The 15,939-nt window shown below is 40.8% G+C and overlaps 1 protein-coding gene across 8 annotated transcripts in view; it reads right to left on the bottom strand.

The window, feature by feature from the left end:
• Positions 1-298: 298 nt before the first annotated feature.
• Positions 299-15,939, bottom strand: part of SLC5A7 (solute carrier family 5 member 7) — a 29,134-nt gene continuing 13,493 nt past the window's right edge. For 6 of the 8 annotated variants that reach the window (XM_079972764.1, XM_079972760.1, XM_079972762.1 and 3 more), the window contains 7 exons: positions 12,182-12,295; positions 10,422-10,577; positions 7,169-7,317; positions 5,627-5,770; positions 3,832-3,985; positions 2,281-2,498; positions 523-1,354 (listed from right to left, as the gene is read on the bottom strand). In XM_079972764.1, coding sequence (XP_079828890.1) covers positions 740-1,354; positions 2,281-2,498; positions 3,832-3,985; positions 5,627-5,770; positions 7,169-7,317; positions 10,422-10,577; positions 12,182-12,295 — 1,550 coding nt within the window. In that variant the 3' untranslated portion in view covers positions 523-739. Of the gene's footprint in view, positions 413-522; positions 1,355-2,280; positions 2,499-3,831; positions 3,986-5,626; positions 5,771-7,168; positions 7,318-10,421; positions 10,578-12,181; positions 12,296-15,939 lie in introns of those variants that run through there. The other 2 variants (XR_013837860.1, XM_079972766.1) reach the window with 2 other exon arrangements.

Raw genomic sequence — 15,939 nt, 5'->3', positions numbered from 1 at the left:
ATGTAGTGAACCGTCCCTGATGTTGGTTGCTCATGTTCCCTTTGCAAAATTAAGGTTTTCATTGCTTGGGATGGAGGATTGGCAAGGGAGGACAGCCTAGCAGTTGAGGTGCTGAATAAATGGGTGGGGTACAAATAATAAAATTATTAGTATTATTATTATTATTAAGCCACCTTTTAAGATGGACCCAAACTCAGTGGAGTGATGCCTCTCCAATTGCCCTTCCAATTCGCAGTTCATTTCCAAGTTTAATTGAAACATTCAATACGGTCCTACAAACTGAAATGGTACAACCAAGCAACAAATGAATTGCATGGGGGTTCTGTTCATCTGTAGTAGGAATTGCTTATTACACTTCCTCCGAACCAGATGCTGAACATTCATTATGGCTATAGTTGATTCTTTCAGGTACCTGAATAAAAGTAATTTTAAAATAAAAAAGTTACTTAATCTTTTTATTTTCAAACGTTCCCCTCCCAAATACTAAGTTACTTGGCTTCATTCAAATGCTAGTAGAGCAACTTATTCTATTCCAGCGGATTTTATCGTAAAACACAACAATTTATTCCACAGACTATTCCTAGAAATGAGCTGAAGAGGATTGTGCAGTGGTTTTTGTTTGTTTGTTCCCTGTCCATTCTTTCTCCCTCAACTAAAACGCCTCTGATCTCCCTTTGTTGCATACCCTGTTGCATTGTGGGGGATGTGAAAGCGATCTCTCTCCTCCGTTGGGCCGTTGTCAATTATCTTCTGCTGCGGATACATCGGGACTTGAATCAATATCACTGAAGGCCTCTTTGTTTGTGAAGGTGCTGCTTAGAGTCAAACTGTGTCGAGGGTTCACAGGGGCCAACTCGTTTAAAACAATATTGTCACTTTTCACAAGAGTGGCCTTGTCCATGTTCTCCTTACTATGCTTCGCAACAACGGCATCCAAGAAGTCAAATTTGGGTGGCAAAGTGCTGCTTTCAAATAAGTATTTTGCCAGGTAGGATACTCCAATGTTAGTGAAGAAAGAGGTAAGCATGGCTAATGTTTTAAAAGGGAATCTCTGAATTTGCTGTTCTTGATCCCAACCAGGATAGAAAATCAAGGGTTGCAAGTGCAAATATGGTTCTCCTCCAGTAATTCGTAGTATGACACCAAACAGATACCCTGCAACGGCGCCGTAGGTGTTGGTTCCTTTGATGAAGAGGACACACAAGAGCTGGGGGAAGATGATGATGTAAACCAGGTCAGAACTGAGGTACCAGAGCCCATAAACCGACTGAGCTAGTAGGGCCATCGCTGTTGCTGCTGCTCCAAACACAAAAATGGTAATTCGCATGACCCAGACAATTTCTTTGTCTGACGCCTGTAAAAGAAAGGAACAAAACATTGTTTTCTACCAGTGAGTTTTCTTACAGGAATATCCATAAAGGAAAGAATTATATAGATTTAACGCGATTAGCGGAAAAGAAACTCTTGAATCTTAGACATCCATAACCAAACTGACCTGAAAGGATTCTGATATTTATCAAGTTCACTCCTCAAATCTCCAATGACTACAGAGCTTTGGAGAGGAAATCCTGTTGTAGGACATGGCACTTAATATTACTGAAGTCAAGAACAGGTCTTGAAAGATCACAGACCATGAGCTGTATACAATAGAACAAACATTGGTTGCAGCTTGAGGTTAATCTGGAGAGACCTAAACAGTGATCCCAGATTTGGAAGATGCACTAAGCCAAACTATGACTTAGCTCAGTGCAGCGCCACAGCAAAATGACAGGGGAGGATTGTGAATCAACTTCAACAGGTAGCTTGAACTGAGGCAGAGGATCATTGCTCAGAATATACAACCACTGAGTTTACCAAGAAAATCCGGCCTTCTTTGTGTACCAATTTAATATGTGCTCAAGGCATTGAATTGCCTTCCCTTGTTCCTTGTGGGTAGAAGCAGGAAGGCATTTGCACACAGCCCAGAGTTTCAGGGCATCAGAAGCTACAGTTGTAGGTTCCTTATATCCAGGGCTATTTTTCTAGAAAAAGAGGTCACAACCAGCACCTCCCACATTCTCTTGGAATGGCAATGGCACCCACCTGAGAGGTGCTGGAACTATGTTCCAGTGACTTCAAGCTGGGGGGGGAAAAGCCCTGCTCATATCTCTATATTTTGTGCAGCTCAGAAACAATTAAGTGCTCATTTTTCTTTCTGTGTTCATTGTGCCACCAGTCACTATTGGCAGCATGGCTAATCCTATCGCAGAACGAAACTGTGGTTGCAATAGTGAATCTTACACTTTGCCGAAAAGAAAGCTGGTAGATGTTCCGGGCAAACATGGAACTCGCCGATAAGATGGAAGAGTCGGCAGATGACATGACAGCAGCAGACACTGCCCCGAGGCCAAAGAAGGAGATATACACTGGACAAAGGTACTGGAGGACGATGGGTAAAATCATGTCAGCTTCATAGTTGTCTTTGGGGTCTGAATCACCATACTCTGTCTGGTTCCAATCTGTAATGCGAGCACACGAGTATTATGACCAGATCAGCACGAATGAAGCACTGAGGGAAGCGTTTGGAGCCCCATTTCGAGCATTTCACTTTGGAGAAACTTTTTCCGGGCTGTCCACTGCCAGCGGTGGTTGTGGCCGGAGACAAAAGTTGGGTGGATTGATGGATGTGATTCTTACCTTTGACAACAGGCTACATCGCACTCACCTAAAACTCAGGTTTTTACACCAATTCACCTCTCCTTCCAGACAAGCAGAACACATTGTCACTGTTCAAGGACACCTTCCAGCTAGGCAAAAACTCTCAAGGAGGGTGTGAGGCAAAAGCAAGGAGAGGTGTTGCTTTGGCAGGAGCAATGAGGCAGTGAAACAACTGAGGACCAGATAAATCGGCCTGGAGGACTATGTCTTGGCCCTCAGTCTGATGTTATCTACCTCTGCATTAACCCTTCTTTTATAAGAGTAGTATTTCCAAGTATGGGGTGTGTGTGTGTGTCCATATCTATCTATATTTATAATCTATCTATCTATCTATCATCATCATCATCTATCTATCTATCATCTATCATCATGTATCTGATTTTGGGATGGGATGGGGAGAAGAAAAACTTCCCAAGATCACCCACCTAGATATATATATATATATATTACTACTTTATTTTCCAGTTTCTAAAAATACATATAACAAACAATCCCCATATCCCCACCCCAAGTGTGGGCAAGTGCTGAATACAGATTTTCTAAGGCTCAAACTAGTTGCTACATGTATGGTCACATTTAATAAACAATTTGACCCTTAGAAAATGTCGATTCAGCCTTTGCTTGGTAGGTGGCTCAGCTTGGGGACATCCACACATTTAACGTGTGATAATATAAATGTTATATGCATCTCTCTGTGCTTTAGAAAAGGAACTTCAAGGGGAATCAAATCCAGACTGCAGCGCAGAGGACCTTTCCCTCCATGTCATGGTCCCGATGGAAATTCCCCCCTCACCTACAAAGCTGCTGTTTGTGCCAGAAAGGAAGCTGCTATTGATGCCAGTACCAGCTTCCCTGGTGGGTCAAAAAACATCTTCAACAGAAGGGAGAGTGCTAATCCCTTTCACCACTCACTGTGGTCCTGATCATTGTCCGAATACTGTATTGCAAAATTGGGATACGTGCAAATTTCTATGGATAGTTACGTTTCATTTTGCATATTGTTTCAGAAAGTGCAAATTCTACGGATTTCCTTTTCAATGAGAACTGAATTGGATTTCTTCGCCATCCCTGCAGTAAGGTCATTCCCTTCGTACCCACTGCTTTAAGTAACGGCGATCTGGACACTCAGTGTACCTGTTGATGCGCCAATGGCACCAATGAGTACGGCAGGCACTGCCATCACAAGACATCCAAAAGCTGCCAGAAAGGATAACACTTGTGCGTATGTAGCAGAAGAGGAAGAGAGAACTCGCTGGAAATATGCTTGCCATGGGATTCCTCCTAACGTCTGCAAGGAAAAATAAGGAAACCCTCCATCATTTCTGGGCTAACAGAAGATCATTTGAGTTCATTTGAATACATGCCAAGCTACTCTTTTATGACCTCAGAACGATTTCACCCAGTATTTAAACCTGTAATCATGAAATAGCTGCACCTTCAGCTTGAAAATGTATTTAAAAACAAATATTGGAAGGGTTTTCTTCTGATGGCAACATGTGGAATTGAGGCAAGAGGGTGTCTGCTCCCATAAAGCTAGATTTGCTCAGGTACCGTTGCTCCTTGGCCCAAGTGTCTAGAGAGCAGCATCAGAGGAGAACATTGACGCAAATTTTCAGCACCCCACACTTGCTACAAACACAGCAGGAAAGGTCAACTCCTCAGTCTTTTAACATCAGGAACACTTGTGCTCTCTTCTTTCTGAACAAAGCGTAATCCCAGAGAGGAGATCCTTTGTAAAAGGGAGATGTGGCAAGCCTCAAGAAACATAGTGTACCCTGTTATGGTGTGTTGAAGCTCTCTTCTCGAACACAGCATTCCCCCCCCCCAAACCCTGCTCATTTCCAGTCTTGTTCAAATTATCTACCAGTCCACTTTCCTTGCTCCCTCATTATTTTTCCTTTCTATCCTCCAGTGGGTGCTGAATGCTGCAGTGAGGCTCCTCACAGGGTCTCTGCCATGGGAGCATATTCACCCAGTGCTTTTCTAGCTGTACTGGCTCCCGGTGGAGTACAGGGTCAGATTTAAGGTGCTGGTTTTGACCTTTAAAGCCCTTCACGGCCTAGGACCCTCATACCTACGGGACTGCCGCTCTGTCTCATGAGACCAGGGCCCTGCGGGATCTGATTTCTTTCTGCAGAGCCTGTAAGACAGAGTTGTTCCACCTGGTCTTTGGCTTAGAATCAGTTTGATTCCCTCCCCCTCTTTCTTTTTCCTTTCTCCTCCTGTGAAGAGGCTGAATCCTAATGTTTTAATGTTGTATTTTAATCTTGTTTTTTAAATTGTATTTTAATCAACTTGTTTTTATTATTGGTTGTTAGCCGCCCTGAGCCCGGTCTTGGCTGGGGAGGGCGGGGTATAAATAAAATTTATTATTATTATTATTATTATTATTATTATTATTATTATTATTATTATTATCCTGCGTGCCTCCTTCATACAAGATGCTATGGAAACTGGAACTGGAAATTATTTTGCATTAATCACTGTTAAGCTTCTTAAACTTATTCTGTAGCCCAATCTTCTTCTTCTTCTTCTTCTTCTTCTTCTTCTTCTTCTTCTTCTTCTTCTTCTTCTTCTTCTTCTTCAAAAATCTATCAAGTGCCACCATATTCCTCCTCCTGACTATTGGTATCCCACCTTCCCACTCCCTTTAATTACAGATTCAGTCATCTAATGTACCTCAGTATCCAGCCAATCCAATCATAATAAGAGTTTCCTAAGTCACCTGCAACAGAGGTGTCTGTCCACTTTTTCAACGCTGCTACATTAATGCATGATTATTGTTAAGTGGCGTGTGGTTTGCTTCAACGTATGGTTAGATAATTAAAAAGCAGTTATTGAGCATCTCTTGCTTAGTTGGTTTGCAATTGTAGAGTTCATAGAGTAAGACTGTGAGTGGCAGGCCATGGTTTGTCACAGGAGTGCTCACCAATAAGAGAAAATTGTCAATCCACTTGTAGATGTCAGGCTTTTTAATGTTTCCAAGCCAAGGCTCTTGATAGACACTGTGTACAGCTGTGTATCCAATATCTGTCACTGCAGGATGGGACATGGCAAATGGAACACTGATCCACTAAAATAAAAGAGAAGCTATCATTCAAAATTGGGCACTAAGGAAATAATGAAGAAATAGCAGCAATATTCAATTAATTAATCTCTTCCTCTTTTTCCTTTTTCTTTTTAACAGTTATTCAGGTCCAAATATAGATTTCTATAACTAAGAAAATACAGGCATTACTTTTTCTGAGTACCAGGATTTCTTTCAACCAGAAATAAAATTTGGCACAGAACATAGGTAACAACAGATTCAAATAGAAACATAAAATGAGTATATTGCAGACAGGATATTTTCTAAGCTGAGCTTATAGGGCAGGTATAATACCTGTCCTACTTTGAATGAGATTGATAAAGACCTGTGCATGTATTGTGTAGGATATTCTGAAGAGTGAGGACACACTATGCAGTATTTTACAGCCAAAACACATACACAAGTTAAAAATGAACTAAACAAACTTTAAAAATGATAGACCCAACAAAATAAAAATGATAGACCCAACAAAATAAAAATAATAATTTTCCCCTTTGAAAAAACATCAAGCCAAAATCAAATGGCAATGCAATATCCCTGGAAGATACTTGGGTTCTGATTCTGCTAAGTTTCCAATAGGAAACAATGTGGACATTTCTCTGTGCACCCTTCCCACATGCATTAAACACAAAGTTAAGATGTTGCTCTGATTAATTTTGGAAATAATATCTGTAAAATATAAATGGTCAAAAATATATAAGGTCAAAGCCAGCCTCTTGACTTGAGCCTGAAGCATAATAGGGATCCAGTGTAGGAACAGAGCAGTGGTCTAGTAATCACTCTTGTCAAAAGACAATTGTGTCTACCAGTACTTATCATGGGCTGCGCCACACACAAGTCATTATTAGTAATCCAGCCTTAAGGGTCACAGGGGAATCACAAAGAGTCCAGTATTTCTCAAACTTGAGACTCCAGCAGTTGTTGGACTACAACTCCCATCATTCCTAGCTTGGAAGACCAGTGGTCAGGGATGGTGGGAGTTGTAGTTCAATAACAGCTGAGGGCCCAAGTTTGAGAAACACTGTGGGAACAGTACTAGTATTCAAAATGGAAGATTTGCTATTGGGGTAAGGTTATCCTGTTGTTGTAAAGAGGTGGGCACAAAACATCTTTGGTTTCTAGTTCTTTCCTGGCCAATAGGAGTCAGTTAAAACTGTAAACTTTGCAAAGGAACAAGGCATGTTCTTTCTACACATACTACAGATACTGTAATCATAATTACACCTGTACAGTTTGACTGATGAGAACATTATTCCCTCCTTCCACCCACCCACCCACCCACCCACCCACAGAGTTGTGCAGCACCTCTCTCACAATTCAGGCTTAAATAAAGCACTTGCAAGACAACCATCATTTCAGACACATAAATATACAGAAACTTACCAGTCCAAGGAAAATGCAGAACAGCTGGACCACATCAGTATAGGCTACTGAGTAAAGTCCACCCACCAGTGTGTACAAAGTTGCAACTAGGGCAGAAATAGCAACTGATATATTGATATTGACATCAATGATCACACTTATGGTGGCACCTGCAGCAGAGGTTGGGGTTAAGGAAGGGAAACAAACCAATTTTAGAAATGCATGCCCTTTTCAATGTGTTTCAGTTTCCCCCAGTTTCTAAAACAACACTATTGCTTGCTGGAATCTTTTAAGACAGATTCAGAAATAGTCTAATCGTTTGTAGGAAATGTATACTTTTTGTGCATTCTGCAATTTTGTTCATTCTGCAACTATGTCTTTTCAGAAGTCACGATTTCTTAATAAAATAAAGTGGTTGCTTCTTGAAAATATATCCACGTGGTATTTTCTCAAAACTACCACTGTCAAGTTGCTCAAGTGCTTCAAAGTCTCCACTGGCCATCTTTAGAAGCATTCAGCGCTGGTGTGAAAATTCTGTAAGCCATGCAGGAGAACTGCACAATGCACTATCACCACAAACTATCTTGTTTGAAAAAGGGACACCTGCATGTAGAGTTGTGAGAAGAAAACTCAGAAAAAAGGAAGAAGGAAGATCTGGCGAACCCTGAGTTCTGTGACAACAAAACTCTCCAAACTTGCACAAAGTCATTATGAGGCAAAAGTGTTCGATGCATGCTGACATATTTTACTCAAACTTTAAAGGCAGCGCCAGTCTCTGAGATAAAATGCTAAAGGCATACCTAGAGGGGTAGGCTCTGATCTGCTTTGGGGTTGTAAGTCAAAGGTCTGGGCCAGATTAAACTAAATAGTTGTGCTAGTGGGAGTTAGTCCCTCTGCTTTCCCCCCTTTTCCTCACCTCCATCAGCTGTGTGTGTGTGTGTGTGTGTGTGTGTGTGTGTGTGGTCAGCTCTCAGAGCAGTGCATTTGGGGTGGGGGAAGAGGGGAGATCATTCTATCAGAAATAGAACCTACCCACCCACCCACAGGATCTCTTGAGTTGTGATCTGATAACTAGATTTAGAATTTTAAAAAATCTAGCCACCCAGAAGAGATCTTTTCCTATGACATTCAATAATGTTATATGGCAGCTACACCTCCTATAGCCTCTCTTTGATGGAGAGTCTTCACACGAGAACTTGCTGTTCACTTTCTTTGGCACTATACAGTCATGCACACTATGGCTCAATTTCACTGCACTTAATTGCTATGCACTTGATGGCTTGCCGCTGAATAGTGGGGTTACCTGACCCCACTTAAAATGTTGCATTTGAGATGATCTGTCAGCTTTATCTGTGGTTTTAAATCTGCAACAGTCTTTCTGAGCGTTCATGCACTAAGTGGATTAGAAGGACCAACAAGCTTATACTTGAGTATGTTGCTGTCCAAGGTCCTATCTCAGAGTTGATTTCAGCCATGCATTGTGTTGCCTTAACACTCATAACTGATAAATTCCACCTAGCTCCTAGTCTGCAAGTTGCCCTTTTATGAGCCTACCAGGTTGAAAGGCATTCACAGTGCTCGCTTTCACATTGTGAAACCACAGAAAACCTTTATTAAGTTTGAGCTGTGTGGGGTTTTTTAATAAAAAGAACACATTTTAAATTCCCTGAAAGTTGTTTAAGCCACTCAGCTTCCATCACCTCAGCATGCAGTTATTCTCAGACTCTTGAGCACTTGCAATAAATTTATGGTTAAAAAGTTCCCCATTGATTTCCAGCTAATCAGAGCACAGCTGGAAATAAGGCTGATTATTTTATTTTTAAAAGAGTGCAACACCAAACAACTTTATATGTGCAGTTGATGTGTGTGCGTGCGCATGTGCTTTTTAAAGTAGCAAAAGTTGCAAAGGTCACTTACAGTAATTCATCTGAAGGGTTTCCCCCCATGCTAGAAGAGTTATCAAACTTGGTTCTTGCAACAGAATGAAAAACATTCAGATACAAAATTCCACCAGGGACTGAAATTCAGCGATTTCATACTAAAAACTCTAGATAATAATTTTGTACATGAAGTTTCAATGGAAAGCATCATGCAGTTTCATTACTACCAGTTGAAAAAATATCTTTTTCACATGTTAGAGAAGTGCAAACACACATGATAAAAACACACTCTCCCACACTCTTTATACAAAATACGAAAGGCAGACATAGCACATGCACAGGTTTATGTGTGCACAGACAATGCTTTAGGTATGTAGTAGTCATATCCCATGTTAACTCTTTCATATGTGGGACATGCCACTAGCTCCTCTACCAACCAAACTGGATCCTAGATTTTTAAGGCTGCAATCCTACACATACTTATCTGGTAGTAAGTTCTATTTAACTCATTGGGTCTTATTTCTGAGTAGATCTGTATAGGATTGCATTGCACATCAGTAGTTCAGATTAAAAGATATAAAGTGGTACCTCTGGTTATGAAATTAATTCGTTCCGGAGGTCCGTTCTTAACCTGAAACCGTTCTTAACCTGCCGCTGCATGATTTCTGTTCTCATCCTGAGGTAAAGTTCTTAACCTGAGGTACTATTTCCAGGTTAGTGGAGTCTGTAACCCAAAGTGTCTGTAACCTGAGGTACCACTGTATGTATTCTACATTATTTGATCAGTCCCAGTTCATTGCATGCAGCAGAATTATGAAGGAAAAAAAAATTCCCATGAAATCTTCTATGGTAATCAAAGTACAATAGCCAAACACTAGTAATGAAAGATATAATTGCTGTGTTTTGAGCTCTTCACTACAAAGGCTGAATTGCTTAAAATCAACAAGAGCATTTTCAATTGCAATGTAATCTCTTTAATATTAAAACAAGTTGGGTAGCTAAAGCCTTTCATGATGAATCTTCTCAAATGTTACTATAAATAATAATGGTTCTTTTTTGCAGTCAGTTTTCTGATAAACAAGTATCATCAGATGACTAGGGTCACATGATTTTATGGTGAGCATTTGGGTTTAGCTATACATTTCTCTATGCCTGTGTACTTCAGGCTTGAGTTCCAGATATTACTATTCTTCAGCTCCCATTGTGCCCAGCCAGCTTAGCCAAACATCAGGGATGAGGGAGTTGTATTCCAACAACATCTAGAGACCTAAAGCTGAAGAACACTGCTCTATACCACATGGATTGTTAGCATTTGTATTGATCACTTTTCAATAGTTGTCCTCGAGCCACTGGCTGGATTTCTTGGCTCCATGTTATGACATAGTATTCCTTACCTAATGCAGAAAAGATGGCTGCAGCCCAGAACATTTCTCCCATTAGGGCAGGTATGAAGATAAGCCCTCCCATTCGTTTTCCATAAATTTGCTGAAAGGGGTCCAGCATTGTCACATAGCCTTTGGAACGCATGGGCTTTGCAAAAAACAAACCACCTGAAGCAACAAACATGAGAAAGACAATTGACATGAATAATAGCAAGTGATCTCAGACATGCCTGGTTCCATGTAAGCCCCATCTCCAGTAATCAATCAAAATCTGTGGTTCTGCACTATTTTAATATATATTTCCATTTAATAGAAGACTTCAGATATTCAGTGGAGCAGTAGTGGTGACTTGGGGTTGCAGTGCTCACCTGACCTCCTGACAGCTGAGTCACTGCTGGGAGGAGAGGGAAATGGGTGAATTGGCAGGAAGGTCAGTGGGGTGCAAATGGACTGGTAGAGCCAAGCCAGTGCATTTGCACCACACTGATCTCCCCACTGCCTTGCCCCACCCCCGTTCTGGTAAGTGGTGGTGATTCAGCAAAGGGGACCATGAGCTTTTGATTATAAGTACCACCTTGAACATATGGGCATGTTTCACAACCATATATAGGCAGATGATTCCTGTTCTTGTCTCTAAGAGAAAACATCGTGTTCACACAGGGGGAAGTGAATGTATCGACTGCAAATTACTTTTCATCTAGATGAGAAGAAGGAAAATCCCTCCCATATTCAAGACTCTGGAACAGTTCCTTCCTTAAGGGCCATTGATACAGACCTGAATGAAGTAAATCATTGCACCATTCAAATTCAGATTATGCCCAATTGCATTCTGTCTCAGGATGCAAGCAAAAATGTTAACATTGTGAAGTGCTGAAAGCATTGAAAAGATTTTGGATTCTCATGAATTCCTTAGTTTGGTGGAGGCAACCAAATAATGATGATGGTGCTTAGCAGTTTTGATGTGCTGTTACATTACTAAGCTTGTGAGTAACATAACTGGTGTCTAAGCACAGACTAGGGCTTTCCCTCTACCCATCATAAACTGTCCAATGCACCATTACTAATTACTGCCAAAGAAATGGCAATCTGGTCATGGGGTTGGCTCTTGTTGCTGGCAGCCTTACTCATCATCACAAAGGTGTACTGAAAAAAAGTACACATCGCAGAGAATACCTATGACAATTGCATTAAAGCTCCCTTCCTCTCCAAGACCCTTACAATGTGTTCTTAAAGAAGACAAGAACAAAGTTGCAGAATATACCTGCAATATAACAGCAGTCTTCTTTAAGAACACATTGCAAGGGTCTTGCTATCACATTATTGCTGTCTTATAGTGCAACAAAAACCGGTCAAAAATAAACCAAAACATTTGTGGCATGACAAGTTACAGGATTTCAGCAGGAAGTTATGAGATTATGCACTGATTCAGGTTGAAGAAGTGTGACTGCCCCAAACAGTGTTAAAAGTGGGAATGAGTCTTACTGTCCCAATAACATCATGAGCAGGAAATAATCAAGAATGCACAAGTAAACTGATGTCTGGAGAGGCCCCATCTCTTACTGCAGGCCAGTTAAACATAGGTCCCATGTCATGTCTCAAATGCTGAGTCCCTCCTGCCCATTTCCCAGAAATATGTCTTAATGAAAAGAGGAACAAGGAGACAGTTGGTCTTCTAGCTGGTGGGCTCAGTGAAACAATTCATCTTAGCTTAAGCTTTAACTATACTGTTTCAATTAAACTTGACATTGGCTTGGGTCATAACTCCAGCTTACCTACGACAAGGCTAAGTGCATATCCGATGGGTGCCTGGGCCCAGGCCAGCCCATAGCCTGGTACATACACAGCCTCCGCTGTCCCGTTTATGTAACCACCTCCAACCCAGGTGGCTGAAGAAATTGAGATAAGCGTTAAAGCATGTCATAGACAGGAAAAAGAGAAACAACATCCTTTATTTGTGCATCAAACACAGAATCGTAGAGAGGAGGAAAATCACATCTCGGCTAAAGAATTCATAGTAGATTTACAGCACAGACTCAGCCACTTCTACTAAGACATCAGTTCTATTGAATTCAGCAAGGTTTACTCGCAGGTAAGTGGCTTGGTACTGCAGCCTTAGCTACTCTACAGAACTGGAGATAACTAAGAGAGAGAGAGAGAGAGAGAGAGAGAAGTAAACTGTAATAATCTAGTACACCCACCCAGGTGTTAATCCTGACGTCATTTGCTATTTTATTTCAGATGCATGGCTGAATTAAGCTTTGGCTTTACTCATATGTTTTGCCTGTACACACAGAGGAAATGGCAGCATCTGTGATGTAGCTCTCTCCTGAGCAGCTAATGAGTTGATTCTCAGTGGTGTCTCCATCAAATGGGGGTGGGGGATGTTGAATGCTCATAGGCAGCTCACAGACAGAATAGATATGTTATTGTTATGAGTTTGGTGGGGGAGAAGTAGACTGTATGCTGAGATTCTTTGCCTGGGTCTCCTTCTAGTTCTTGGAATAGCCAGGCTAGCTTCCTGATGAGGTGATTGCCTGGGTGATGGGCCATTAGGGGAAACAAAGGAAGTGGAACTGTGTGAGATGGCAAATGGGTGGGGCGCCCTCCCCCAACTTGTGGGTAGTTAGAAAGACAAAGCCAGAGTTGAGAGCAGAGTGTAGAGTGATGTAAGCTAGAAGCAAAGCCTGACGTAGTATAACATCATAATATAATGTGGCTAGCTATTCTTCCTGTGATCTCGCTGAAGGCAATTGCTGGTCTATCATCAGACTGCACACCACCACCTAGTTCCTGATTCACTGCGGGATAAAATCCCCACAGACTGAAAGGGATACAATAAAGCATTCATCCAGTACCATGTTTCTGGTGGTTTAGTGATGGATAACAGACATAAACAGAGGTTGGGTGAAGCATGTATCCCAACACTAATTCCATACATGCTCCCCACAATGGAAGAGTTGCAAGGGGCAAATAATAGCAAAACTCATGTTGCTATCTGCTCTGCTTGTGGTCATGGTGGAGAAGCTTGTTGTGTACTTAGCATGGTTGCCTGTCAAGAAAATGCAATGGGATGGCACAGATGGTCAATGCCGCTAAAAATCTTTTGTGTGTGTGATAGATATATGGGTAGGTTCTTAATGTTCTTTATTATGTGAAGCACAGACATGATCTGCTGAGTGATTTTGCCAATTACCAAAGTGCAGAACTGCTGACTCTTCAGGTTGATTTCATTTTATCAGTATTCAGTTCATATCTGAGGTGTTTGGGGGTTGTTGTTTTTTAAAAATCCACTAAAGAACACCATCACCTAGGGTGATGCCTTATTAAGTAATACTCCGATTAGACAGCTTCAAATTAGTGGATTTGTTACATGAGTAGATTGATTTCAGTGTCTTCACTCTTGAGTATGACTAACCTCAGAATTCACCCCATGACTTTATTGTTATCTATTCAACAGTAGGATTATCAAATACCAGACCCGCTTTACAGCCAGTTTCAATACTTTGCCAAAAACATTCCTGTCAGTGCAAATGACTCCCAAGTCACTTTCAGACAAATTTACTCATCCCTCCCACAATCCATGCACTAAGATTATTCCATCTCCCTTAAGCAGTGCTGAACTGCATGCTTACCTCAGAGACTCTGAATAGAGCCCAGGTTTTCTACAAGCCACAGTCTGTCTCCTATCGTTACAGATAGATATTGCCAGAGGCATGCAGCTGTTATCATTATGCCATACAGAGATTCATTGTATATTGTTGTAGTAGTTATTTACAATTCTACCTCACTCTTCCTCACAAGAAGCCCAGTTCAGCAAACATAAAACAAAAGTTTTTTTTTTTAAATGTCCACCCCCCCACGCCTTCTTTAGGAGCTCATTTCTTACACCCGCAATTGGTGTTTGGGGTATAAACTTAGCAAATAGAAAAAGGTATCTGAATCTGGAGCTGTCTTTCATCTGGTTTTAAGAGCATTTGCTAGGGTGACAAATGGCAGAGTTTTGATTTTAATATCAAGGCAGTCCCTCCCCTCCCCTGGTAATCGTAACTCAGGATATTTTAAAACTAGGGAATCTTATGTTGAAATAAAGTTACAAATTCAGTCAACAAAAGGGAAGAAAAGACATAACAACACAAAGGGTATGTAAGTAAGGAGAGAAGGAAACAGACTGCGACCTTCTGCCTCTTTAAGTCCTGTTTAACACAGCGAGTTGTCTCCAATGCCAGTCTCCTCCTCAGAGCCCTACCCATTGACATTAAAGGACATGACTAATTTAGGTGCATTCATTTCAAAGGTCTACTCTGAATATATTAGTTGGATATAACCCTGTGAGAATTACTTCAGAGTAAACACATAGGATTGTATTGTTATTGATTACAGTCCATGGGGTCTATTGTGGATCAGCTTCTGGCTTGTGGGGCAAATAGAATACAACAATCTAAGAACAAGCTTGTTGACTATCTTGGGTGCGTAGACAAAATGTGTAGCTGAATTATAGACAAAAGTATGCATCTGTATTTTATTGGAATGCAATCAATTCCAAACTCAGGAAGTTCATTTATTTTGGAGATGAGATTTTAACTCTTTTTTTAATACTAGGAAAAACGATTATATATGCGGTGCTAGTTAAATGTGTTTTGTTATTCCTTGCGTCTAAATCTGTTTAAATATGTTGTTTCTTCTTAGTCCTGCCAGTAGGATTTGTTTGCATTTTGCGAACAGACACATTTAGCTTTGAATTCTTTTCTAAAATTTAGATGTTTTGCATTCCTATTTGTCTTATAGGTATCATTGAACACATGTTGCCACTTTCTAAATATTTATTAACATCACTAATCACAGTAGACAGCTGGTGTTTCTCCTGACGAAACTGCCTGCAAAATTCTCATCATTTTCACGGCTGGCAATCAGTTCTGTTGACGGAACTGCATCTAGTTTCCTTTGAAATGTTAGAACCTTTTATTCCTGGCTGACAAAACACAGATCAGCAAACATCCCCCTGAATGCTATTTTACAATTTGCACACTAAAAATCAGTGCATAATTACTTACACTGCAAAAGTATAAATGCTAACAGAATCGGGAATTATAACCCTACCAAATATTATCTTTTCTTTACATGGTGTATGAGTGGGTTCTCTAATGTGGCAGCTGTAGACACCCTGGAAACCTTAGAAATTATCCAGGGGAGGTTTTTAGTTGTGGAAGCATGGTCTGTTTTTCTGGTCTGTGTTTCTTTCATTTGTGAGGCATGTGTGTGTATGTTTTGCCTATTTGAGGGGTTGTTTTTCAAAGTATCACCACTTTTTCTTCTGTGAAACGGGTATTTTGTGGTGTTCACAACTGTTTCTTAGATTTTAAAATGTGTCCCTGGACCTAAAAAGGCTGGGGATCCCGGGTGCATGGCTCCAGAATCTAACCTTTTAGACAAAGAGTCTTGTGACTCTCCACTTCATCAATGCTAATGCCAAAATAAATTGATTAGCCTTCAAGACTCCTTGTTGTTTTTGCTTCCACAGACTAATGTGGCC

This window comes from Podarcis cretensis (assembly GCF_951804945.1).
Source record: "Podarcis cretensis genome assembly, chromosome: 4".
NCBI classification, from domain to species: domain Eukaryota; kingdom Metazoa; phylum Chordata; class Lepidosauria; order Squamata; family Lacertidae; genus Podarcis; species Podarcis cretensis.
Note: the sequence above shows the minus strand (reverse complement) of the source record. Positions and strands in the feature narration are given on the sequence as shown.